The sequence below is a fragment of the Centropristis striata genome, chromosome 18, assembly GCF_030273125.1.
Source record: "Centropristis striata isolate RG_2023a ecotype Rhode Island chromosome 18, C.striata_1.0, whole genome shotgun sequence".
NCBI lineage: Eukaryota > Metazoa > Chordata > Actinopteri > Perciformes > Serranidae > Centropristis > Centropristis striata.
Genome location: NC_081534.1, coordinates 220,923 through 247,500, shown reverse-complemented (window position 1 = coordinate 247,500; position 26,578 = coordinate 220,923). Strand labels below are relative to the sequence as shown.

Sequence of the window (26,578 nt, the reverse complement as noted above, 5' to 3'; positions counted from 1 at the left end):
AGAATTATTATTATTATTATTATTATTATTATTATTATTATTATTAGATCACTGATCTGCTCCGCTGACTGTCAGCTTTCTAACTGTCCGCTCCCTTCCTGTCTCGTTCTTTTTTCAGATTGAGGAAATGAAGCAATTGCGGTGCAAAAACAGGTTACTGCAGATCGACATCGACTGCCTCACCAAAGAAATTGATCTCCTTCAAACACGAGGTATGTCTGTTTATCTCTCTCTGTCTGACACACGCTGCAGAAAAAGTAAATCTGAAAAAGTAAAAAGTAAATCTGAGGGAAATGATCTTGCTGAATGGACAGATAATTTACCTTGACAAGATTTCTTAAATTAAGATTATTAAATCTAGAAATAAGCATGTTGAACACTTAAAATAAGAAACTTTTTTGCAGTGTGGACACTTTCTTCACAACAATCAACAATAAAGAAACATTTCTCACCAGCCATGTATGAGTATAGCTTGTTTTAGCTATTTTTAGGTTTTTGGGTATCTTTAAACTGGCATCCAGCTTATGCACATGTCTGTGTAGTATAATAATAATAAAGTTAACATTGTCAGCTGATCAGGCCTGCAGCTGCTCACATCCTGTCAAGGTGCAGCCATTGTGCTGTTAACTACCTCTTCTTCCTGAATGACATCCTGCTGCTGGTTGGTTAAAGGATTTATTGGCCCAGCGCTGCACTGTGACACACAGCTGGAGCATAATATATATTTAATGAATAGAAGCTGTCACTCTGTACAGTCACAGGCTGGTGGCACATCACCTGCAGCCAGGTGTGAAGTCTAGTCAGTCCGTTTTTAATTAGAGGCCACAGCTTTGTCATTCTTTAAATATGATTACAGTGCAGACAGTCATCAGCTGCTTACAGCCTGAGGATCAGCTGTTGGATACGTTTTGTTGCTAAAGTTCCCACGCGTCCTGGAAAACCTGGAAAATGATTCACCAATTTTCCAGTCATGGAAAACATACAGAAAAGGAGATAAAAGGTCAAGTTATCGTGGAAAATGATTGATCCTCCCATTTCTTATGCCTCTGTTGTTAGCATAAATGAATGTGATTTAATATTACAGCTATCAATCAGTCAATCTGACTTCATTCAAGAGTCAAGAGAGTCTTTATTGTCATTATACTGGATAACAAAATATACATGTACATGTTAATAATCAATTAGTCAATCACATTTTTATTCAAGACTCAGGGTCAGATATTAAAAACAGGAACAATACAGAAAGATGATCTTCAGGCCGACCAGAATAAACTGTTAGTGTCTCTAATATAAGGATATATATATGAGGAGAGGCGGAGGAGCTAACTGAGGATCAGTTGGAGCAACCAGCACATTATTATCAGACGGTACAAGGAGACTCATACATTTATACATCAGATTACGTAAAAGTGATTCACAGGTGGGCACACCAGGCCAACAGATAGCTGCTAGCACTGTGCCACCTTGGCTTATTATATATATATATATATATATATATATATATATATATATATATAATATATATATATATATATATATATATATATATATATATATATATATATATATATATATATATATATATAATATATATATATATATTATATATATAATATATATATATATATATAATATATATATATATATATATATATACATAATATATATATATATATATATATATATACATAATATATATATATATATATATATATATATATATTATATACGCAGTAATAACGCAGTAATAACGCAGTAATAACGCAGCATATGTGGCTGTGCAAAATGCTTTGAACAGTGTCACTTTGACTCTGTAAGAGCAGTGATGGAATTTATGAATCAAAGTATCGCATATTAAGGCACGCATTAGATAAAAATAAAAATAGGATAAAATAATTTCCACAGGTATGGATACAGGGTGGCTGGGGATGAGAAAATAAAGTGCAGGTTGGTTAAACAGTAATAGACAGTTTAAATGTTTGTGTTGTCCTCTTATTACAGGAGTGAGAGGAAGACTAGAAACAATCTAGGTAAACTAGTAATAGTAGTAGTAATTAGTAATAAAGAACACTTATACAGGGGAATGTATCAGTGTATTAATGTATTAATAACTTCTCTGTAGCGGTTGAAAATGTCCTGGAAAATAATTTCAGGTTATGAGTGGGACCCCTAAATATACAGGACCATGTATCATGTGTGTGGGACATAAATGTATAACATAGTTACAGAATTGTAAAAGCATGCATTCATAAAAGTCCTGATATTTCTGTAAATGATGAACCTTTGTGCATCACTGTGAGGACTTTAATGTCCATATGTACTTCAAGTGTTTACTACTTTTTCTACTGTGTTCCATCTGTTTACAGGACCACACTTTAATCCAAATGCAATTCATAATTTTTATGACAACATTGGATTCCTCGGTCCTGTCCCACCCAAACCCAAAGGTACTTTATCTATTGGTAAGTTTACAACAAACATTCCTTACATTTACTATATTAGTATTGGTCCAATTATAGATGGTATTTATGCATTTTGTTTCATTCATTTTCTTACGTGCCTAACCCTCCTCTCCTCCTCTGCTCCTCTCCTCCTCTGCTCCTCTCCTCTCCTCCTCTCCTCCTCTGCTCCTCTGCTCCTCTCCTCCTCTCCTCCTCTCCTCCTCTGCTCCTCTCCTCCTCCTGCTCCTCTCCTCCTCTCCTCCTCTGCTCCTCCTCTGCTCCTCCTCTGCTCCTCTCCTCCTCCTCTGCTCCTCTCCTCTCCTCCTCTCCTCCTCTCCTCCTCCTCTGCTCCTCCTCTGCTCCTCTCCTCCTCTGCTCCTCTCCTCCTCTCCTCCTCTGCTCCTCCTCTCCTCTCCTCCTCTCCTCCTCTCCTCCTCTGCTCCTCCTCTCCTCCTCCTCTCCTCCTGCTCCTCCTCAGAGGGCAGTAAGGTAGTGAAGGCCCTGGCCGACCAGGAGGAGGACGAGGGGACGCAGTGGAGCTGCACTGCCTGCACCTTCCTCAACCATCCGGCCCTCAACCGCTGTGAACAGTGCGAGTTTCCGCGGCACTTCTGAGCCTCGAGCAGCGATGGCCGCTCCTCCTCAGCAGCGATGGCCGCTCCTCCTCAGCAGCAATGGCCGCTCCTCCTCAGCAGCAATGGCCGCTCCTCCTCAGCAGCGATGGCCGCTCCTCCTCTGCCAGACCGGAACAGGAAACGGCCTCGATTCTTCTTCTTCTTCTCCTTCTAGTCGTATGAAACCAGGACGAGGCGCCGCCACCAGTACAGAGTCCTGTTCTCCTGGTTTTCTTTTTCTTTTCTTCCTCTCTGGTTTGTCAGAATGCTGTCCACTGAAGGCTTGACTGGATAGTTTACAGCGAGTTGTTATAAAGGTTGTTATAAAGTCTGGCAGAGGGATGATACCTCACCTTAGAGACACAGACCCCCCTCTGCTCCACCTGGGATACCTCGCTGCTCCACTAACAGTATTAGAGTGTGGCCCTGCAGTGTGACGGCACACACACACACACACACACACACACACACACACACACACACACACACACACAGAGGTGTCAGTGTGCCTTTTGCTGATGACATTGTTGTAGTTTTCTTCTTCTGTGGTGGCTGAGCGCGGGGTTGGGAACTGTGTTCAGCCATCTGAAGGGAACTAACGGACTAATGGACCTTAAAGTGTGTTTGCTGTTTCTGGAGGACGTCTCAGTGGGAACTCCAACGTGCCTCTGGTCCTCCAGCATCCTTCCTGTCTTCAGTCATGAATAATAAAAAAGAAACTAAGTTGCATGCTTTGTGTACAGTACACGGAGGCAGAACTCCCCTGAGCTTTTTACTGTACATAATGTTAGAAAGTGCCTTGAACACCTTCTTCCTCACACTATGAATCACTTGTATTTCCTGTAAGTATAGCTTTATAGACTTTATTAACTTTTTTTTGTCTCGTTTTTGTTTCCCTCTTTCAAACCAATAAGCACCGTGTTCCCTGTTTAAGCTTTTGACTTGATTTCTGTGAGAGTTGAAGCCTTGCAGAAGGAGAGGTGCTTCATGAAGCTACGTCTGTCTGTGATGCATCATGAAGCTACGTCTGTCGCTTGTGTCATTGCTGAGTTTCCTGTGTACGATCTGCAGATGCAGCAAAGAGGAAGGCGATGGAGGAGTCTTTTTTTGTTTTTTTTGTTTCAGGACGCAAAACATGTTGGGACTGTCGGAGGAGGGAAGGGGTCAAAAAAACAAAATTACAAACTGCCATTTTATCTGACAACTGGAATGTAGGTTTAATGTTTTCCACCTCAGTGCAGAGAGACACTTCCAGTACAACCAGTACGCTACTGGAGCAGCGGACTGGTTCAACGTTTCCATGTTGCTGTGCACCTGATAGAATATGTTTATGAACTATTCATAAGGGTCCGTGCCTTCTATAACAGGTCACAACAACATGACTGTCCACTTTGTGTACTCTTTATTTTTATTTGGCTCATTTCATCCTCCTAAGCTTTTATTGATGAGGGTGTTTCTAAAGTTTACTTATTGTCATTAACTTACCTTAACTGTGGAGTAGTTACTTGTTTTGTTTTTTTCCACACTTGTGAAATGTTGCCTTGCATCAGTGCCTTTAGAACTATTGAATTTGTATTGATAATCTATCCTGTCACATCCGAGTGCCATTTTTAAAACCAAACTTTTAGTATCATTTAAACCCGTTTAAAAGTAGAAGATGAAATATTGTCTCTTAAGCACTTCCGCCATCCTTTTTCCTTTTTCCAATCCAGAGAAACCAGTTTCAGCTTTATCTGCACCTTGGTGTGAAGAGGCAGTTTATTCATGTTTTATTAAATGGAAAAAAATAATTTGGATATCTAAAGTGTTTTTTTGATTTTAGCTGGGAAAACTGTCTTTGTAACAGATAAGTTATTTGTAAAAATAATTAAAAAAAATCTATTCTGATGTTTGGGGTTTGTCTTTGTGATGCTGAAGTTTTTCTCCACTAGATGGCAGAAGAGACCAACTGCAGTAACTAAAGGTATAATATATTATGATTTATCACTAGAAATGAACTCCTTGATGTCTGTTTTATCTTGTGACAAAGTTTTAGATTTAAATTAGAGAAATAATTATACAAAAACCACAAAGTCCAACTCAAAACCAAGCAGTAAGTCTGCTTTGTACAGTATATATTTACTAAATTAAACATAAAAATAATAGAAATTATAAGTTTAAATGAAAGGGAAATTCTAATCTAGATAGTGATGAAGTAAAAAAAATTGAGAAGTTATATTAAGAATAAGATATAGCATTAATTTATAATATTAAATCTAAAATATGCTCATCTTTGAATAGCGTTGTTAAACACTTTTAAAAACACTGAAAATCAATTTGAAAATGTTTATTCACTGAAAACAAAATAAAAGAACATTTTGCACTTGGGTCCTCACTGCATTCTGACAAAATCATAGAAATATTTATTCATTATTATATTATATATGTTTATTATATTATATCATATTATATATGTATATAATTAACCCTTTGATGCACAACATGGTCTAAAGTGACCCAACTAAGTTTTTATGTTCTATATCTTTGCAATAAATTAACTTCATCATTCAGTATTGCAGGTTTCCCTCAAATTGAATATAAACCCTTTTTTTATCACTACGCTTCATTTCTGACCCATGTTGGTCATTAGAAGGTGTTTATATGTTGTCACCAATTTAAAACCTGACAAAAAAGACACAAATATTAACTATCCTAGTTTGTTAACTTGGTGTTTTTCCAATGTAAATTATTATTTGGTGTCTCTAATAAGTCTCAAATGTTAAAATATGTGATTTTCCAATGTAATCTGGTGGTTCTAACAACTCTTTTAAAGTTAAACCTTAAAAGTTAGTGAATCACTTTTTGTATCACTACTCTTCTAATGCACAAGGTCATTTTTGACCCATGTGTGTAAACTTGATGTAATATTACAAAAAACATTTTTCTTCATAAAGTATGAAAGGAAAAATGGATATAGTGATCTGTTGTGATAAAAAAGAAAAGAAAAATATATTCAAGCACACAGCAGCATGAAGTAACATGGGGAATGTTTGTAGGCTAATTTAGGCTCAATAGGCTGTTTTATCTTTATTCTAAGGCTCAAAATAAAGTGTGCGGCTCCATTCTGACTGTTTTTCTCATATTTTCTGTTAGTGACCTGAACTAGAAGCAGTACGACTCAGAGACACTCTGAGGTTTTGCTGCTGCAGTCTGACTTGTTGTGGCGTGACCAGACGTGTAGATAGATACTGTTATAACCTGGTTATTAACTTTATGACTCTTCCTGCCTTATGCTTTTGTATTTCCATTAGTCACTTGTGGCCACAATGATCAGTAACAGCTAAATATTCTCACTTTAAAGGATAAAAATGTATTTTTGTTTGTGTTAGTAGCATGTAGCAGGATAGTGTATGAATGAATAAATACTGATTCAGGCTGAAATATCTTAACTAAAGCTCTTTGAAAAGCAAAACTCTCATGAGATCCCTCAAATGTATGAAAATGCAACAACAAATGACTGGTGTGCCCCTTTAATCCTCTGGAGACCATGAAAGCACCAGCGGATTATTCTTCATGATGTCATAACGTAACAACCTGTTCTTAACTTCCCTCAGAAGTTCTGTCTGTAACTCTGCTAGTTTTGTTTGATGATGATAGAAGTACAACCGGAAATAAGGTCTAAAATATAGAACTAACAGGAATCCTCATTTCACCTCTTTTATGTCATATTTTCAACCTGTGTTCACATTTGCAACATTTAAAATTCTTCACAGAGCATGATTCTGTTTTGAATGTAAAAAAAAACAGCATCATTTTCTAAATCAGACTTTAGTTTATTTTGGGGCTAAAATGTTAATCCAGTAAGTCAAAATCAATAAATAATTATCAAGTCATATGGGTGAGGTTGTGTTGAAAAAACTGATACCAAGACGACATGGTAAAAGGTTTTTAAGTGGAAAAATTATTTCAATTTGTATTTAAAAAACTGGGGTTAAAGGGTTAAATGTCAGGGAAACACCCATAGTATAGAAATAAAATAAAATATATAAATAAGATAAATAAAACTAGTATAGAAAACACCTGCTGTATCATTAGTGAATGGGTGAAGTGCAGCAGCAGCTCTAAATGCATTTATTATTATATTATCTATTATTTATCTATTATTTACTTCTCACCATGTTGAAGATTAATTTGACCCACCAATAAGAAACGTTTCAGAATGGTTTTATTTCAAAGGAACAGCTCAAAATACATAGTTCATATAAAAACATTCAGGTAATAAAATAGAGTTCCTCACTTTGAGGCAACATGAGAAAACAACACATGCTGCTTTTTACAAAACATGTTCACTGCTACTATACGTAGCATTATGGAGTCTAGTGCATTGCACTTTATACTAAAGGAATAGCATTCAGTCTGCTACATTTCTACATTTCATCAGAGTGAGTCACTTTTTAATGCTTAAAATAAGGGCTGGGAGTGGAATGTCTTCATTCAACCTGGTCTCACAGGAATCCGTGGAATAGCCACGGATTCGCTTAACTCAAAATCTGTGGAATAGACACGGATTCACTCAAATTTCTGTGAAACTGACACGGATTTCGCTACAATGCAAGTTAATGACAGTCACATGGCTATATGTGGCTATTCCATGGATATTTGTTCCTATTTGACAGTTCTCTCATTTTTAGTGAAAAATTCCATATTTTGACTTAGTTTCTGCATAAAAATGGATTTTGATCACATTTCTAGCGAGAAATATATGTTTTATTTTGTAAATCTTCACTCAGTGAATGTACATAATCAGTTTGTATGTTGGAATAGCCACGGGATATGACTGGCATTAACTTGCATTGGAGCCAAATCCGTGTCAGTTTCACATACATTTGAGTGATTCCGTGGCTATTCCACGGATTCCTGTGAGACCAGGTTGCTTCATTCAGTGGATGTTTTGCCACAGTATCATTCATTCATTCGTTCATTCGTTCATTCATTCATTCATTCATTCATTCATTCATTCTCTACTGGTTGATTATCCAACTCTTGTCTCGTGGATTCTGGAGCCGATCCCAGCTGACACTGTGCAACATGCAGGGTTTGCCACAGGATGATTTGAAATAAGTGTTTTTGTAAGAAATGTTTCCAGTTTTCACTTTGCTTCTGGGATTAGAACCTGCTGAGGACTCTGTGTGGTGCTGGTGGTCTAGAAGGAGATGTGTGGTGGTCTAGAAGGAGATGTGGCTGGTTCTGTAGCTCTGGATGAGGGAGATGAGCTGGGACATGTCTGAGACATGAGGGTAGATGTTCATCACCTGCTCCACGGTGCTCTGAGGGAACAGCGTGCTCAGCTGGCTCCTCAGGCCCTTCCTCTGCTCGCTGCAGGGGCCCTTGGCCCCGCCCTGCCAGGGGTCCCTGGGGAGGCTCTGGCTCTGCCTGGGGGGCCTCAGGTACTGGTTCTCTGGGAAATGAGGAGGCTCCCTGCTGTGAGGAGGCAGAGACGGGCAGGAGCCCCAAGCATGGTGGTGGTGAGGAGACATCCTGGTGTCCTGGTGGCACCTGCACTGGCTGCACACCTGGTGGAGGTCACTGCTGTGGTGGGAGTGGGAGTAGTAGCCTCCTCCTCCTCCTCCTCCTCCTCCTCCTCCTCCTCCGGCCAGGCAGGGCCTCCTGCTGCTCCCGCTGAAGGAGCCGGAGTGGGAGAAGTCGTCGTGGCTCCTGTAGCTGGCCACTCCGCTGCTGTAGCTGTGGGGAGGACGCTCCACGCTGTAGGGACCGTCATGGAGTCGCTCCACGCTGTAGGGACCGTCATGGAGTCGCTCCACGCTGTAGGGACCGTCATGGAGTCGCTCCACGCTGTAGGGACCATCGTGGATGGAGAACCTGGACATGGAGCTCTCCATGGAGCTGAAGGCCTCGTCCACCTCCTGGTTGGGGTGGAAGCTGATCCTGGGGCTGCTGCTGTCTCTGAGGTAGAGCAGCTCGCTGGGTGAAGCTCTCAGCTGATCTTCAGCCAGAGGAGGAGTGTATCTGAGCTCCGGCTGGTGGACGGCGGGACTGAAGCCTGTGTCCTGCAGGCTTGGTTTGGGCGAGAAGCTCTTGGCCCTCAGGGCCCTCAGCTCGTCGGCCACGGACAGCTGCGACTGGTTGGCCCGCTCCGGGTGGTAGAACTTACACTTGACACCATAAGTACATTTCTTTCCTAAAAGAAAGAAAGAAAGAAAGAAAGAAGAGGTTATTTATGGAAGAATAAAACAAGAATTATAATATTGTGGCTGGGGATCAATAGTGTGAACTACTGGATATCAAATGTTCATCTGTAGTGGTTCATTCAATTCAAGATAAATTATGTAACACTTCTAAATCTAAAGGTTTTTTTTATCTTGGTTAGAACCAAATAGTTTGCAGTGTGTAAACGCTGGTGGCAGCTGTGCTCTCTGAAAGACATTCTGATATTTACTATATATTATATTTTCCTCTCTCTGAGCCATGAAGTCCTCCAGGCTCCACATTCTGGGGACATTCTCACCACGTTCCACCAGACTTCTGTGTTTTCAGGGCTATAGCACTCTCTGGCTCTACTATCTACTATTTGAAAGCTCATTTATATAAAAAAAAGTTACATTCTCTAACCTAAAAAACATCATCTTGTGTTGAAATCATGGTTTCAACCAATAGAAACTGGTCTACAGAGATGTAATGCAAGGACAGATTTTCACAGTTTGGAGGTTTTACTTCTCGAAATCTCAAAACTGGTGAAGTTTCAGGAATTTGAACTTCCTCTATGTGTTGAGGAAACATTTTGGTCTTATGAAATCTTCCCAAAGCAGTTGGATTATTAAAAATACACCATGACCCATCAGACTGTTGACACAATACTCCGACAGCGTGGGAAACAGGGGGGTCACTGGACACTAATGACATTTCATATTAATATAATATGATATATTATATATATATTAATATTAAAATGTTTGGTTTACTTTATGGCCAACAACAATAGGAACAATCACATCCTCAGCTGTACTTTCTGTTTAGTGCCAATTAGCTGATGTTAGCATGCTAACATGCTAACCCAAGATGACCATGATAAACACTTTAGGTGAACCAACCATAAGGGCAGTGCTGCAGCTTGTTGTCTGGAGTCCACGGCTTCTTCCGAAGGAAATCATCGATGGTGGGACCGTTTCTGCCCAGAGGATCGTCTGGAGGCATGAACCTGCAGCACAGAGACACAGTTATTATTATTATTAGTCGTAATTACAAGATGCTCAGTTGTAGTGATGTGCCAATGAAGCCTCATGAACTATTTTCTTTATTTTCCAGCCCACTAGATGGTGCTCTCTGTTCAACAAAGGACTGAAAACACACACGGGCTTTATCCTAAAGTCAAGGATCCTTCCTTGGTGGGATCCTTCCTTGGTGGGGTCCTTCCTTGGTGGGATCCTTCCTTGGTGGGATCCTTCCTTGGTGGGATCTTTCCTTGGTGGGATCCTTCCTTGGTGGGATCCTTCCTTGGTGGGATCTTTCCTTGGTGGGATCCTTCCTTGGTGGGATTCTTCCTTGGTGGGATCCTTCCTTGGTAGGATCCTTCCTTGGTGGGATCCTTCCTTGGTGGGATCCTTCCTTGGTGGGATCCTTCCTTGGTGGGATTCTTCCTTGGTGGGATCCTTCCTTGGTGGGATCCTTCCTTGGTGGGATCTTTCCTTGGTGGGATCCTTCCTTGGTGGGATCTTTCCTTGGTGGGATCCTTCCTTGGTGGGATTCTTCCTTGGTGGGATCCTTCCTTGGCGGGATCCTTCCTTCAGAGTCGGCTCCTCCAGAGACGAGGCCACTAATGAACAGCCTTCAGAGTGCGTCATTGTGTAATTGGACAATTACAATTGGAGGATTATAGTGGACTGTTGGTCTGTTAACACAATAATCAAATGTATAATTTTCTGAATGTACCATGTACAGTCTGTGAAGCCCTTTGAGGCAAATCTGTGATTTGTGATTTTGGGCTCTATAAATAAAATTGACTTGACTTGACTTGACTTGACTTGACTTGAATGGCATAGCTAAATATACTTTGCACATAGTACATCATCATCTGATGCATAGATGCATAGTCGGAGCTCACGGAGGATACACACATGCATCCACTCTGTCCTCTGGAGGATCCTGGTCTGTGAAGGACTCTGTCCTCTGGAGGATCCTGGTCTCTGAAGGACTCTGTCCTCTGGAGGATCCTGGTCTCTGAAGGACTCTGTCCTCTGGAGGATCCTGGTCTAAGAAGGACTCTGTTCTCGGGAGGATCCTGGTCTCTGAAGGACTCTGTCCTCTGGAGGATCCTGGTCTCTGAAGGACTCTGTCCTCTGGAGGATCCTGGTCATCAGGACAGTCCTCAGACGGATGTCGATGACGTAGAATCTTTCCTTGACTTTGGGAGTTTATATCAGTTTATATTCATTGCTTGAGCCTTTTTTCTTAAAAAAAAAAAGTGTGCTCAGAAAATAAAAGAGCTGATTGATGAAGCTTCATTGGCACATCACTACTATTATCACTACTAATGAGATGCTGAGTTGTAATGATGAGCTGCTGAGTTGTAATGATGAGCTGCTGAGTTGTAATGATGAGCTGCTGAGTTGTAATAATGAGCTGCTGAGTTGTAATAATGAGCTGCTGAGTTGTAATAATGAGCTGCTGAGTTGTAATAATGAGCTGCTGAGTTGTAATAATGAGATAATGAGTTGTAATAATGAGATGCTGGGTTGTAATAATGAGCTGCTGAGTTGTAATAATGAGCTGCTGGGTTGTAATAATGAGCTGCTGAGTTGTAATAATGAGATAATGAGTTGTAATAATGAGATAATGAGTTGTAATAATGAGCTGCTGAGTTGTAATAATGAGATAATGAGTTGTAATAATGAGCTGCTGAGTTGTAATAATGAGCTGCTGAGTTGTAATAATGAGGTTCTGAGTTGTAATAATGAGCTGCTGAGTTGTAATGATGAGCTGCTGGGTTGTAATGATGAGCTGCTATCAGTCTTACTTGTCGTTAGCGAAGCTGTACATCAGCAGCCTCTCCTCGATGAACTTCTTCCACTTGGGCGTCTCCGTCTGCAGGTCGCGGTAGTTGTCGTTGGAGACGATGATGCCGTCGGAGTCGAAGGCCAGCTTGATGATGTAACGGTCATCGTAGCACACCACCCGCTTCCCGTTGACGCAGCGAGACGGCGTGTACACCAGGATCTTCCTCCTCTCCAGCTCATGCAGCACATGCTGATCTACAACACATGAGGAAGGTGTTGTTTCATCATCATCATCATCATCAGTACAATGAAGAGCTGCAGTCAGAGCTGTCACATGGGACCTGGACTATCAGATTAACCAGATTAACTCTGGGTTACCTGCTCCAGGTTCATAAATAAAAATATAGATACGCTGCAAAAAAGGTGTTTAGTCTAAAAACCAGATAAAAACAGTAAATCTGAGGGAAATGATCTTGCTGCATGGACAGATAATTTACCTTGACAAGATTTCTTAAATTAAGATTATTAAATGTAGAAATAAGAATGTTGAACACTTAAAATAAGAAATTAACTCTTAAAACAAGATAAATGATCTAACACTTCTAAATCTAAAGTTTTTTTATCTTGGTAAGAACCAAATAATCATCAGGTCACTCTGCTCGGGCCAGTTCATCACTGCTGGCAGCTTTCATTTATCTGGTTTTAAGAGTTAATTTCTTATTTTAAGCGTTCAACATGCAATAAGATAATTCAATAAGCACATAATAATAATACTCATAATTAAATGAGCACATAAAGCTATGGTCAGTAGGTAAATTATACTCAAAACAATATAATTAAGATTCTATTGCTAGATATAAGAAGAAAATACTTGGTAAGCTTCATGTTTTTTGCAGTGTTCTATCTGGGTGAAACCATGAAAAGGTGAATATATATCATATATATAATATAATAAGTGTGTCAGCATGCTCAGAATCATGTTCCATAACATGAAGAAGCCACATCAGAGCATGGAAACTGTTGCTGGCTGAAGCTGGTAAACACTCGTACCCTGCATGTTGCAGCACATATCAGCTTATAATCAGTTATTATTATCAGTTATTATTATCAGTTATTAGTATCAGTCTACACGGTGATCATAAACTCTCTGCAGCCTGGAGGCTCTCAGGGAAGAGCTGACTCAATGTTACATGAACAAAGTGCTGATTCCAGTTTGAAGCTTCACTTCCTTATTGTTATAGGCGTTTTCAACAGAACGAGGTGAAATCCACGAGTCTCAGGATGCCAAGGGAAGATTATGTGTCAACAGTTATTTCCTTGATCTTGCTGATAAGTTATCATAAGTCAGGTATCTCTATGTCAGCTCTGATGCTTTATGAAAGACTCACTGTTGGAACTGTTCTTCCCTTTATTCAAATTTACTTTGAGGAAGAAAAGACAAAGTTGCAAAATCTTACATGATGTTTAATCAATGATGTAAACTGAGTTTCACAAAAAAATGCACTAGAGTGGTTGGGAATCTTGATACAATTATTGTTTCTATAGTTATAATTAATAGCATTAAAACAGCTGGTTTACCATCTTTCTACATGTTTAACATTCTGAACATATCACCAAGCCAGTAAACAACTGACAGGAAATCATTAAAATTACAGAAGTCGACTTAATAGTCAACAGAGACTCAGATGAATGCAGCTTTAAAAAGGAAGTGGATTAAAGATCTGTCAGGTGACGCAGGTGTTCAGTATCACAGCAACCAGTGGGTTTCTGTCCTGATCTCAATGACCTCCTGGCTCTGCTACAGACAGAGAACGGAGATTAAAGATCTCACTGTCGTTAAATGAGCTTATTGTATTTGTTCGGTGACCTCAAGCAGAATCTTGAGGCTCTACAGTCACAACAGAGTCAGAAACTGTCTTAAAGAACAAAACTAACACTAAACTAAAACTATTCACTGTCTGTGGGAATGTTCAAACATACAAAGATCCCTTCTGTCTAAACTGTGAATTTATCCCAAGGATTTTAAACCTCTGAAGTCCAGGAGAGTTTGGTTCAAATTTGTCAACTTCCTATGCATAACATTTACTAATATCTTTATCATCAATAGCTTATTGTAATCAGATCTAAGCTGTATAGAACACAGGTTTAAATCAAATGTAATGTAAATGTAAAGAACTTTCAGAGTGTTTTGGATCGGAAAGACTGACTTGAAGGAATTTGTACAACTGTGGGAACCATATGTGAACATTATAGCATCTGGAAAATAGGGTCATGAAATTCAAATCATCTTTATTATTATGTGTATATGTTTACGTGTGTATATGTATAAGTATGCATATGTGTGTGTTTATAAGAAAATATGTATGTACATGTTGTTTAGGTATGCATACGTGTGCATGCATGCGTATGTATGTGTGTGAGTATATATATGCAGATAAATCTACCTGGTGTGAATGGGTGTGTGTATGAAGGTTCGGGGTCTGCTCTGATTCTTTATGTATGTTATCATTTCAGTGGTGGTTCTACACAGGGGCCTCCAGGGGCCACTGTGTCAAATTAATAATAAAGTGATCAATTTATAACGATGAACGACAGAACAATTCTCACCTATTTTTTGTTCAAACAATATCTCATTATACAGAAAAGGAACCCAGAATGTGTATAATGTATAATAGTTTAATTGTGCAATAAAAGCTTTTGTATATAGAAAAAAAAGTACTGCACTTTCAAAAAAAAAAGTAATTTTGCACAAAAATGACAAATTTCATTGTCTTACGAAAATATTTGTTATTGTTGGTGAGTCTCATTGTTTCAATGTATTTGTGTCTTCCAAATATATTTAAATTAGATTTTTAAATAAGCTAAAATAAAGGTTTTGAATGCTTAAATATCATATTTGCCATTTTCTAAAGTGCCCCTCTGATTAAACTCTGGCCCCTCCTCGGCCCCCACAGTAAATCATTTATGGACCTATGGAAATGGTAAATGGACTTATATACCTGCACTTATATAGCGCTTTTCTAGTGTCTTTGCGACCAGTCAAAGCTCTTTACACTACAGACTGACTCATTCACCCGTTCACACACACATTCATCCTGGTGGCAGAGGCTACCCTCAACGCTGCCACCTGCCACCAGCAGGAATTCATTCACACACTGATGAACGCAGCATCAGGAGCAGTTTGGGGTTCAGTATCTTGCTCAAGGATACTTCAACATGTAGCTGCCATGGTCAGGGATCGAACCACCAACCCTCCGATCAGAAGACGACCCGCTCTACCAACTGAGCCCTTTTACTTTACTTTTGTTTGTTTTATAAAACTAATAAAACATATTGTTTATAAAGAACATGGCTGTTGCTGTAGTTAGTGCGTGTCCCTGAGCTCGGCCAGGTGAGCTCACCTGTGATGGGCGCCTCGGGTCGCGGCTGCTCCTTCCTCCACAGAGGGACGAACACCGTGATGTCCCTCAGCCCTTTGTCCCAGAACCAGTTCACTGCCAGCAGGAGGCCCTGGCACGAGAACACCTTCTTGTCCCCATGGCTACAGAGACACAGAAGCCAGAGTCAACAAAAAACAACTTCTTCTTTTGTATTTTCATGCACGTTATGCACACACACATCTCTGTTTTCAGGAAGTACGCAGTGTTGCAAGGCATGTGTTCTGTAAAACACAACTGCAAAAGCACAGAAATGAGTAACACCAGCAGCACCTGTTCACATGTCCTCTGCATCAAGATTTGACTTGTTTATTGATCTTTACATTTGATTTTCACTGTAAATTAATGTGCCTTACAAAAGAAATGCATGACAGGGTTTCTAAGAATTTCTCACACAAAAGGGAAAAACATCATGTTGATCATAAGTCAAGGTCACTGAACACACCACTTCTGAGAAAAGCTTCAACCTTTGTGCAAAATATGAAAGTATTCCATCCTGAGGGAAGACGTGTGATTGATGTTTTGCATAGCGGTTTTAGACATTTTCGTTCATGTGACGTGGGTGGAAACAATGACGCATATAGGTTAATTTGAACCCAGAAACATGACATTTACAAAAAACTACACCTTGAAAAAGTCATTGAAAAGTTGAACAACCTGAAAGTCAGTATCAGTATCAGAAGTCGTATCAGCAGTACAGTGAGCTGCTCTCACATCTGTTAGTAAGGATCACCTGACAAATATCTGACATGTGAGAGTGAGTGTGTGTGTGTGTGTGTGTGTGTGTGTGTGTGTGTGTGTGTGTGTGTGTGAGAGTGTGTGAGAGAGTGTGTGTGTGGGGGTTCCCCTTCTCTCTGCCAACAGGAAGTAGTGAGGCTCTTTGCATACAACAAGTACAAAAGAAAAGGCTTGGCATGAGGTGGTTTATGGACTCAGAGCTATCTGTTCTGCATATCTTCATTGGTGTGTCATAAAGCTGACTTTGAATTGTACTTCCTTGATCATTTATAGCCTCTAGCTGTTTGAGATAGTTGAGCCTGTTGTACATCTCATTGTTTGGATGGCTGGATAATGAAACATGTCAGCAGCAATGCCATCATGGAAACAAGCACTCACTGGAAACCAACTGTCCCACATTCATCAGATCTTCTGATCTCTCTGCATATTATTGTCATGTTTTATGACGAGTTCAAAGCAGCCACAACAACACAGCAAGCTGTAAACACACCAGCACCATATAAAGGCTCTCTGGCTGTGGTATTAACACATGTAGCATAGACACAGAGCAGTATCTACATCTGCAGTCCTATATGTCACCTGTAAGCTGCATGTAAACATTCTACAGAGTGGTTGAAGTGTTAAATCTCTGAGCAGCAAGCTGTTCCAGGGAATCAGCACAATCATGGCTAGAAGTGTGAACAACTCCAAAATGTATTTTATGCAGTAGAAGAGTTATAATGACATTAATCATAAAAAAAGAAAAGTTTAATTTATCTGATAAATATTTATTTAAAATTGGAATCAAATTAAATCTTTCTATACAACACTTTGTGTCCACTATAGTGTCATGAGTATTGAAGGTTAGAAAGTGTCTCCACATGCTATACAAATTTAACTATTGTCCTCTCCTCTCAGCTCTGTGTAAACAGCCTCTCCTGTCCTCTCCTCTCTGCTCTGTGTAAACAGCCTCTCCTGTCCTCTCCTCTCAGCTCTGTGTAAACAGCCTCTCCTGTCCTCTCCTCTCTGCTCTGTGTAAACAGCCTCTCCTGTCCTCTCCTCTCAGCTCTGTGTAAACAGCCTCTCCTGTCCTCTCCTCTCTGCTCTGTGTAAACAGCCTCTCCTGTCCTCTCCCCTCTGCTCTGTGTAAACAGCCTCTCCTGTCCTCTCCTCTCTGCTCTGTGTAAACAGCCTCTCCTGTCCTCTCCTCTCTGCTCTGTGTAAACAGCCTGCAGTTCTGTCTGATTTTCAGCGAATATTTGTCACATGACTGTTAATCTCATCAGAATCACTCAGTACGTTTACATGACACTTGAATTAGCATTAGCAGGTCGCACATCAACCGCTCACATTAGCCGATCGCATTAGCCGGTCACATTAGCCGGTCACATTAGCCTGTCATATTAGTCAGTCACATTAGCCGGTCACATTAGCCTGTCACATTAGCCTGTCACATTAGCCTGTCACATTAGCCGGTCACATTAGCCTGTCATATTAGTCAGTCACATTAGCCGGTCACATTAGCCTGTCATATTAGTCAGTCACATTAGCCGGTCACATTAGCCTGTCATATTAGCCGGTCACATTAGCCGGTCACATTAGCCTGTCATATTAGTCGGTCACATTAGCCGGTCACATTAGCCTGTCACATTAGCCAGTCACATTAGCCAGTCACATTAGCCGGTCACATTAGCCTGTCACATTAGCCGGTCACATTAGCCTGTCACATTAGCCAGTCACATTAGCCGGTCACTGGTCAGTAGCGACGGCACAAAGTGTCAAACTGAGGTCAACAGAAAGGCGCCATATTAACCTGCTGAAACGACTCATATCGCCACCCAGTGGTGAGGAGGAGGACACGTTCCCAACAGTTATTCTATTTTCTCAGTTGCATGTAAACTGGGACAAGGACAGAAGTCCTACTAGACTCCAATATCGATTTCTAAGCAAAGCTCGATTAAACTGTGCATGTAAACGCACTGAATTCCTAAATGTAATCTTTTAACAGGATCTAGTTTTACCAAACAATGCTTTCAATGAGACATGTAGAATAAAGTTATGATCCATTCAAGGGCTGTCGGAAAGTTAAAATTTAATGCCTATTTACACAGTTTCTTTCTATGATAAACGTGTTCAGAGGGTTTAATAATTATATTTATTTTTATAATTTTTGTTTTACAATATCATATAAAAGAATGGCCTTCATATTAGTTCCTGTAAGAATCTTTCTGTTGCCATAATGAAGTTGTAGGGTTTCTGTATCTGTGTTAGATCTGCATTCAGGAAACAGAAAGAGAGATTAACAGCAGTTAGTTACACAGCTTTACCTGGGAACAAGGTGTGACAGTAAATACTTGTGCCCTCTTCCTCTTTCAGCTCGCTTCATGTCCTTACAGGAATATGTGTTATGAAAACATCGCTCTTTTGTTTTCCATTTTCAGCTCATATCAGGCCCTCCTCCTACTTATCGGGTCATTTGTTCGAGTAAATTTTGACTCAGAACTTCCTTGTTACCAATCAGGTCAGATACATGAAGCAGCATTGTGTTTAACAGTCACTATATATAGTGTATATATAAGAGAATAATCTATGTACTCATGAACTGAGTGGACAAACAAAAGAAAATCAGCCCCCACTATGTTTTCACTTCCCACATCTTTAAACAGGAAGTGTGGTGCAATCAAATCTGTGAAGTGAAACAAGATCTGACACAAATAAAGCTGCTGGTATGAAAACGGAAATTAATTTTAGTGCTAAAATGTTCCAGTTACGATGTTGTTTTTCTGTTTTTGAAATATAATTCTACACATGGATGAACATCTCAGCTGAAGTGACAATGTTTTCTCTCATGTCAAATATTAATTATATTATATATATTATATTTTTGAATTATTGCAGCTACCCAGTGGTAGAAAGAAACAGTTTACTTGAGTATTTCCATTCTATTTAGCTTTACACTGCACTAAACAACACTTCTGAGTAATTTGTTTAACTTCAATAGTTATTTTGCACATTAAGAATTTACAAACACAACATGGTCAACTGTTAAATATAATGTATCAATGTAGGTTTAAGTACCCAACAGCATATTATGTCAAGAAATCAGCTCCATCTTGACGGAAATCAAGCTGAAGTGAGGTTAGTGAGTTGACAAATACTTTTGATACTTAAAGTAATAGAAAAAATCATCAGGTCCCTTACTAAAGCAAAACTTCTAATATAACACTGTGGAATTACTACTGAAGTAGAAGAAAAATGATCACCATTAAAATGTACTTAAAGTATCAAAAGTAAAAGTTCTTGTTATGCAGAATGTATTATTTAATTATTATTCATGCATTTGTGAAAGCAGCACTTTAATGTTGTCAAGTAACTACTTAATACACTGTTAAGAGGAATAACTATTAATAATTTAATTGATAATGTGACACATTTAATTTAAAATGTATCATGTTTATTTTATGTCAAATCTTGACCTAAAAAGTAACTAAAGCTGTCAGATAAATGTACATTTACCTCTAAAATGTAGTGAAGTAGAAGTATAAAGTTACATATCTGGAAATACTCAAATCCAGTATTAGTAGAATGTTGGTGGATAGAAAGAGGACAGATGAATCCATTCTCTGACTATTATTAGTGACAGATTGACTTATTTATTATTATTATTAGTGACAGATTGACTTATTTATTATTATTATTATTATTATTAGTGACAGGTTGACTTATTTATTATTATTATTAGTGACAGATTGACTTATTTATTATTATTATTATTAGTGACAGATTGACTTATTTATTATTATTATTAGTGACAGGTTGACTTATTTATTATTATTATTATTGACAGGTTGACTTATTTATTATTATTATTATTATTGACAGATTGACTTATTTATTATTATTATTATTATTATTGACAGGTTGACTCACCTCATGGCCACGTTGCTGCCGTCTATCACCACTGGTCTGAAGCCGGCCACTGGTTCCTGGTCTGCTGCTGGTCTGGGCTGACTGGGACCGGGGCTGCAGCCTCGGGACACCAGTTTGGGGCTGTTGGGGCCCGTGTGGTCGCTGCGGGTGTGGCAGGTCTTGATCAGCTCCTCCAGGATGTCGTTGGTCTGGGCGTCGTGCCGGAGGCTGTCCAGGACCCGCAGGATGTCGCTGTGGCAGTAACCCAGCTTCAGGAAACGCTCCACCTTGGCGTGCTGCTGCTGCTGCTGCTCCATCATGTGTGTGTGTGTGTGTGTGTGTGTGTGTGTTTACTCTGGTCAGCGTGTCCACAGCAGGACCTGTGTGTGTGTGAGACAGGTGACAGGTGTCAGAGCGGGGACCAGTCAGTGTAAACAGGAAGCAGGCTGCGGTCACACTGGGAGTTTTGGACACGTTGAGGTTTGACAGCTGATAGAATCTGCTGCAGTTACCACGAGATCATGACTGCTAACGCAAGCACAACCAGTCTGACGTCACACACACACACACACACACACACACACACACACACACACACACACACACACACACACACACACAGAGGAAGCTGAGGGTCTGCACTGATCTGCTCTAACTTTACCTCCAGTGTCTCTGAGGTCAGTCACCAACACAAACATGAATGGAGCTGATGTGAATGTGAGGCGTCACCTTGGTGGAAAGCCCCTGAACACATCACTCAACACACTCCTGAGTTATAACTCAGAGTTATTCTGAGGACTGAACTTGACAAACTCTCACAGTTTGACACCTTGAACAATGAAAACAAAGCCAGCAGACCAAATAAAACCATTATACTTTGAGGCATATCGCTTTCTGATATCTGCTGTGTGAGATCGATCATTAAACGTTTACTGCATTTGATGTGTCACCTTGACATTTAAAGTATGAGGAAAAAAACTTGTTTTTACCGGAGACGTGCCCTTTGCATGGGGCTTGGCTCTGCACCAGCTACAACCTGCACCAAAACCACATCCTCTGCTGCCGGGTTGACATTCAGTTCATTAATAAAAGGCTCTCACATTCATTTATCCCTTCAAAATGGAAAATAAAAAGTCTGCTCCCTATAAACTGCTGTTGGAAGCAGTCAGAGTGAGCTGGGACACTCTGCTCGTCTCACCATGTGAAACATGTCTGAACAAGACGAGCTGCTCTGCTGAGGATCCAACCTGAACACAAACACACAAACAGCTTCTCTCTTTCTGATCCAGTACTTACTCATTAACAGGCGCTGGACCTCAGCATGGATCTGTCTCTGCTCTCAGTCAGTCATTGAGCCGGCCGGTCTCTGTGTGTCAACCTCTTATATCTCAGAGGAGGAAGTGACTGCTCGCTGCTGAGAAACAAGCAGAAGGAAGAGAACAGAGTGAATTAGCGCTCAGTACTTCCTCGTCAGGAGTCAGAGCTGATCTGAGTCTGACGGATCAGTTTTACTCTGTTTTCACTTCTTTCTGTGCTGTGGGGAGATAAATGCTGACTGAATGTCTGTGATAAACGTGTGTTCAGGTCACATTGTTGAGCTTTTACTAGTCATCACACTTTTTGTCTTAATTTGACATTTTTGTTCAAAGGGAAACTTCTAGCTTTAGCTTTTGTTCTGATTAAACAAAGAAAATATATCATGTTGGTTGAGGTTTCCACAAATGTCAAACTGTTTCTTTCAGTGTCTTCTAATTGTTGCTTTGACTCAAATAAAAAGCATAAAACTGAAAAAAATTCACATAATCAACATCAGTGTAAAGCTCCATGCAGACAATATAAAGCATATATATATATATATATATATATATATATATATATATATATATATATATATATATATAATATAAAACAGTATATCAGCATCAATACTGGCACATTTTACACATCTTTGTTAAAAAACAAAGTGCTATCAGCTCTCTCTCTCTCTCTCTCACACACACACACACACACACACACACACACACACACACACACACACACACAGACTGAATACTGAACAAACATGGCTGAACAGGATGTTTATTTTTAGAACACCTGAGGTTTTCCAGGAATGGCACTTAAGTTAAAATTGGCTGTTAGTCATATTAATAGTATGATTATGAGTTATTGTTATTTTTTTTTATTAATGGTCATTTAAAGGTACAAAATGACGTGATTGGACACATGAACTGCTATTATTGATCTGCACAGCTTTACCTCATGATGACATCATGAGGATGAGGAAACGACATAAAACCAGGAAGAGGAAAAGAGATATTCACAATGATTTGGCATTTTTAATGCTGCTTCTATGATGTTTGTCCTTTATCCAATCAGGATGTTGGTCATGCAAAAAATAACCAATGTGCTCTGCCTGTGTGTGTGTGTGTGTGTGTGTGTGTGTGTGTGTGTGTGTGTGTTGGGCAAGACAAGAACATATGATAAAATTGCTGATTGTAATTTTTCTATTACACATGTACAGGTGGAGCATGAGCAGACAGGCGTGGGAAAGTTTGATATGAAAGAACAAGGAAATAATGTCACGCTTGTATTAACATTATAATCTATAATAATAATGTTATATATACATTATTATAATCTATAGCAATGATTGTTGCAAAAACAGACTTATCATCCACAATATTTCACCATAGTAAGTAAGATGCTGTTTTAAAATATCACTTTATCTTATTACATCTTAACATTTTCTCTCTGGTTATTATATAATACCAGTAAACCAGGTAAAAGTAAGAAATGTTGTTATAATGACATACGCACTTATGACACTACAAGTAACTTTTCTGTCATAACATAAGTTGGTTATATGTTGTTATAACAATTTGTTACTAAACTGACAATGACCGAAAATGTTTTTTAAACTGCATAATCTGGTATGTAAATATAATGATAACACTAAGATATTAGGGATAATGAAAAAAAGTAATATATAAGAATTTACATGTGCGAAGTATATTGGAGTTTCTGAACAAAAAGCTGTGACCTTTAAACTGACCAGGTGAATGGCATGTGTACCTAATAATTTGGCCAGGTTTACCTGATGATTTGGCAAGGTGTACCAGTAACACTTTACAATAACTCTAATTTATAAATGGTAAACAGTTTATTAATGTTTAATCATCATTTATAAACCCCATATATGCCATTTAGAATGGTAAATACATAATTTATTCATGTTTAACTGACTACATCATTTATAAATGACAAATAGATGGTTTATTAATGTACGTTTATAGTTACTTTACCATTAACAAACAACTAAATTATAATAGTATTATTAGTATTAATTATAATATTAATAGTTTATCAATAGTTTTAGTTGCTCTCATTTTAACATTTTTAACATCATATTAAATATGTTAATGATTTGGAAATGATTCATATACCTTTAAGAAATTGGTTTGAAACATTTAAAGATTAAATATGTATAGCACTTTGTAAATGGTTAATAATTGGTTTATAAACCATCTTTATATATTACTTAGTTGGTTATTGTAAAGTGTTTTGATTTGTATATAATAAACTGGCTACCTGGCACAATTATGGGTTTTCTATTTTATTTTAGCTAATAGTTGGTAGTTTAAAATGCAGTTCATCAAAATTGATTGTATGCTATCATCCTCCAGTAAACCATCTGCAGAGAGCAGAAACATTATTAACAAAGGTTCAATCAAAAGAACATTTCACAGAAAATATACACTGAAAATATTCACTGCAAAAAACAAACCTGTTGTTTTTACGGTAAAAAAACGGCAGCTGTGGTTGCCAGAACTTTACCGAAATAAATACAGTAGAACTTTTTCTCATATTACGGTAAAAAGATATTGGCACTGTTGATTTCACGTTTAAGATTTCCATTTTATTCAATTTTTTACCATATAATTAAAAAAAAAAATTTGATCAAAAGAAACACTGTTCTGCCATATAATTGACAAGAAAATACTTTATAAATGCTGCATGAATTAAAGATTTTAACCATTAAATATTACAGTACATTTTTGTTAGAGATATGGTGTTTAGTACATTTAACAGTTAGAAAAAGTATTTTTTTACAAAAGATAAATGCAAAAATTGCAGTGACATTTACAGTGTATTTTACAGTGGAGTAATGCATTTTTCAAAAAACAAAACTGTAAAAAATACTGTTTTGGCTGATATATACATTTACGGTGAATTAACATGAATCATTTTACGTCTTTTACTGTCAAAGTTTAGCAGCTTTTCACCATAACATCATGTTTTACAGTGTAGCTGACCTGTGACTGACTGAGTGTATAGAACAAGTCTTCTGACTGACAGAAGTGTGTGACAGCTTGCAGGACAAGCTGCCGCTCAGCTATAATCTCTGACATTCCTTTAGTGAACGCAGCAGAGTGATGACATGTGTAAGTGAGCAAAACAAGAACAATGCTGACGCAGACACGAGATCATCCGAGCTGAAGGAAAGAGAAGAAACACCTCAGGGCTTCTTCACTATCTGACTCTATAAATGGAGTTCTGCTCCCTTGGCCATTCACTTTGTACACTTGTGTTTTCTTAAGTTGGTATTCAAATGTATTAATAACCTTTCACCTGAACCTCTTCACAGATAAACTCAGGACAGTAACAGAGTAACAAGGAACACCGTGGAGGGAAACTGCAGAATTTAACACCGTAGAACCACTTTTGGACAGTCAGCTCTCACTTAAAGGTTGTAAAATCTGGAATATATTACCAACTGAAATAAAATCAATGACTAAACTTGAAACATTCACAAAAAACACTAAGTGTTGGCTTAAAGCAAACCAGAGCTGTCCCCATTCTTAAAGTGTTATAGTCTAAGGAGTTATTGTTGCAATGTTTTTCTTTTTATCCTTTGTATTATTATTGTATATATTTGTTTGATTAGGTTCCTTGGACTGGTATGTAAGATTGTTTTTTTTCCTTTTCTCTCTTTTCTTTCTTTCTCCTTATTGTATAGATTTATGAGGATCTTAAACTCTAAGCTATATTTATACAGGGTTTATTTTTTATTTTATTTATCTACTTTTTCCTCAGGGTAAATGTATATTGTAATTGTTTGTAATTTTATTCTATTTTGTAGATGGGATAATTGTATATTGGATTTTTATAGTATTGTGATTTTGTATGTATCCGCCGCCCTGTGGGCCCACCACCCGCAGACTCAGGCATACGGGTGCAGTGGGAGTCGGGCAGCAGGCGAAGGCGGGTACCTGGGCGTGCTGACCCCTGACCCCCGGCTCCAGCGGCTCTGGGGACGTCACCTCGCTGGCGGGGAAGGAGCCCGAACTTGTGCGGGAGGTGGAGCGTTACCAGCTAGAAATAGTTGGGCTCACCTCCACACATAGCGTGGGCTCTGGAACCAAACTCCTGGAGAGAGGCTGGACTCTCTCCTTTTCCGGAGTTGCCCAGGGTGAGAGGCGCCGGGCGGGTGTGGGGATACTCACAAGCCCCCGGCTGAGCGCCACTGTGTTGGAGTTCTCCCCGAGGAACCAGAGGGTCGCCTCCTTGCAGCTGCAAGTCGTGAGGAGGAGGTCTCTGACTGTTGTCTGTGCTTATGCACCGAACAGCAGTTCGGAGTACCCGGCCTTCTTGGAGTCTCTGGGTGGTGTCCTGGAAGGGGTACCATCTGGGGACTCTGTAGTTCTTCTGGGTGGTAATGATGATGATTTAATGATGATGGTACCTGGAGGGGGGTGATTGGGAGGAACGGCCTGCCCGATCTGAACCCGAGCGGTGTTTTGTTATTGGACTTCTGTGCTAGTCATGGATTGTCCATAACAAACACCATGTTCGAACATAGAGTTGCTCATAAGTGTACCTGGTACCAGAGCACTCTCGGCCAAAGATCGATGATCGATTTCATTATCGTATCTTCAGATCTGCGGCCGCATGTTCTGGACACTCGGGTGAAGAGAGGAGCAGAGCTGTCAACTGATCACCACCTGGTGGTGAGGTGGATCGGGTGGCGGGGGAGGATGCTGGACAGACCTGGCAAACCCAAACGTGTAGTAAGGGTGTGCTGGGAACGTCTAGCGGAGGCCCCTGTCTGCAGGGTCTTCAACTCACGTGGAGTTGGACATGGAGTCCGAATGGGCCATGTTCAAAGCCTCAATTGTTGATGCGGCTGGTAGGAGCTGTGGCCTGAAGGCCGTCAGTGCCTGTCGTGGCGGCAACCCAAGAACCCGCTGGTGGACACCAGCGGTGAGGGAGGCCGTCAAGCTGAAGAAGGAGGCCTTTTGGTCTTGGCTGGCCGAGGGGTCTCTGGAATCAGCAGACAGGTACCGTTCGGCCAGAAGGGCTGCAGCTGCGGCAGTCGCTGAAGCAAAAACTCGGGTATGGGAGGAATTCGGGGAGGCCATGGAGGAGGACTTTCAGTCGGCCTCAAAAGAGGTTCTGGAAAACTGTCGGGC

General features: G+C 39.5%; 2 protein-coding genes across 3 annotated transcripts in view; one reads left to right on the top strand and one right to left on the bottom strand.

Moving 5' to 3' along the window:
- tab2 (TGF-beta activated kinase 1 (MAP3K7) binding protein 2) overlaps positions 1-4,942 on the top strand; it is a 51,530-nt gene extending 46,588 nt beyond the window's left edge. For both annotated transcript variants that reach the window (XM_059356247.1, XM_059356246.1), the window contains exons 5-7: positions 119-212; positions 2,367-2,462; positions 2,920-4,942. In XM_059356247.1, coding sequence (XP_059212230.1) covers positions 119-212; positions 2,367-2,462; positions 2,920-3,056 — 327 coding nt within the window. In that variant the 3' untranslated portion in view covers positions 3,057-4,942. The remainder of the gene's footprint in view (positions 1-118; positions 213-2,366; positions 2,463-2,919) is intronic.
- Positions 4,943-8,259: 3,317 nt separating this feature from the next.
- On the bottom strand, positions 8,260-20,425 carry LOC131990980 (endoribonuclease ZC3H12A-like). Its single transcript, XM_059356249.1, has 6 exons — positions 20,130-20,425; positions 15,447-15,586; positions 12,066-12,300; positions 10,144-10,250; positions 8,901-9,233; positions 8,260-8,816 (listed from the first exon to the last, which is right to left on the bottom strand). The coding sequence occupies exons 1-6, from the start codon at positions 20,423-20,425 to the stop codon at positions 8,260-8,262; spliced, it is 1,668 nt and encodes a 555-aa protein (XP_059212232.1).
- Positions 20,426-26,578: the final 6,153 nt, after the last annotated feature.

What these genes read in the sequence shown, in the direction of transcription:
- LOC131990980 (XM_059356249.1), bottom strand. Translation starts at nt 20,425, where the DNA reads ATGGAGCAGCAGCAGCAGCAGCACGCCAAGGTGGAGCGTTTCCTGAAG. An exon ending in GGCAGCAACGTGGCCATGAG is followed by an intron (nt 15,587 to 20,129) that starts GTGAGTCAACCT and finishes GTGTCTCTGTAG; the next exon opens with CCATGGGGACAAGAAGGTGT. An exon ending in GCTGCAGCACTGCCCTTATG is followed by an intron (nt 9,234 to 10,143) that starts GTTGGTTCACCT and finishes TCTTTCTTTTAG; the next exon opens with GAAAGAAATGTACTTATGGT.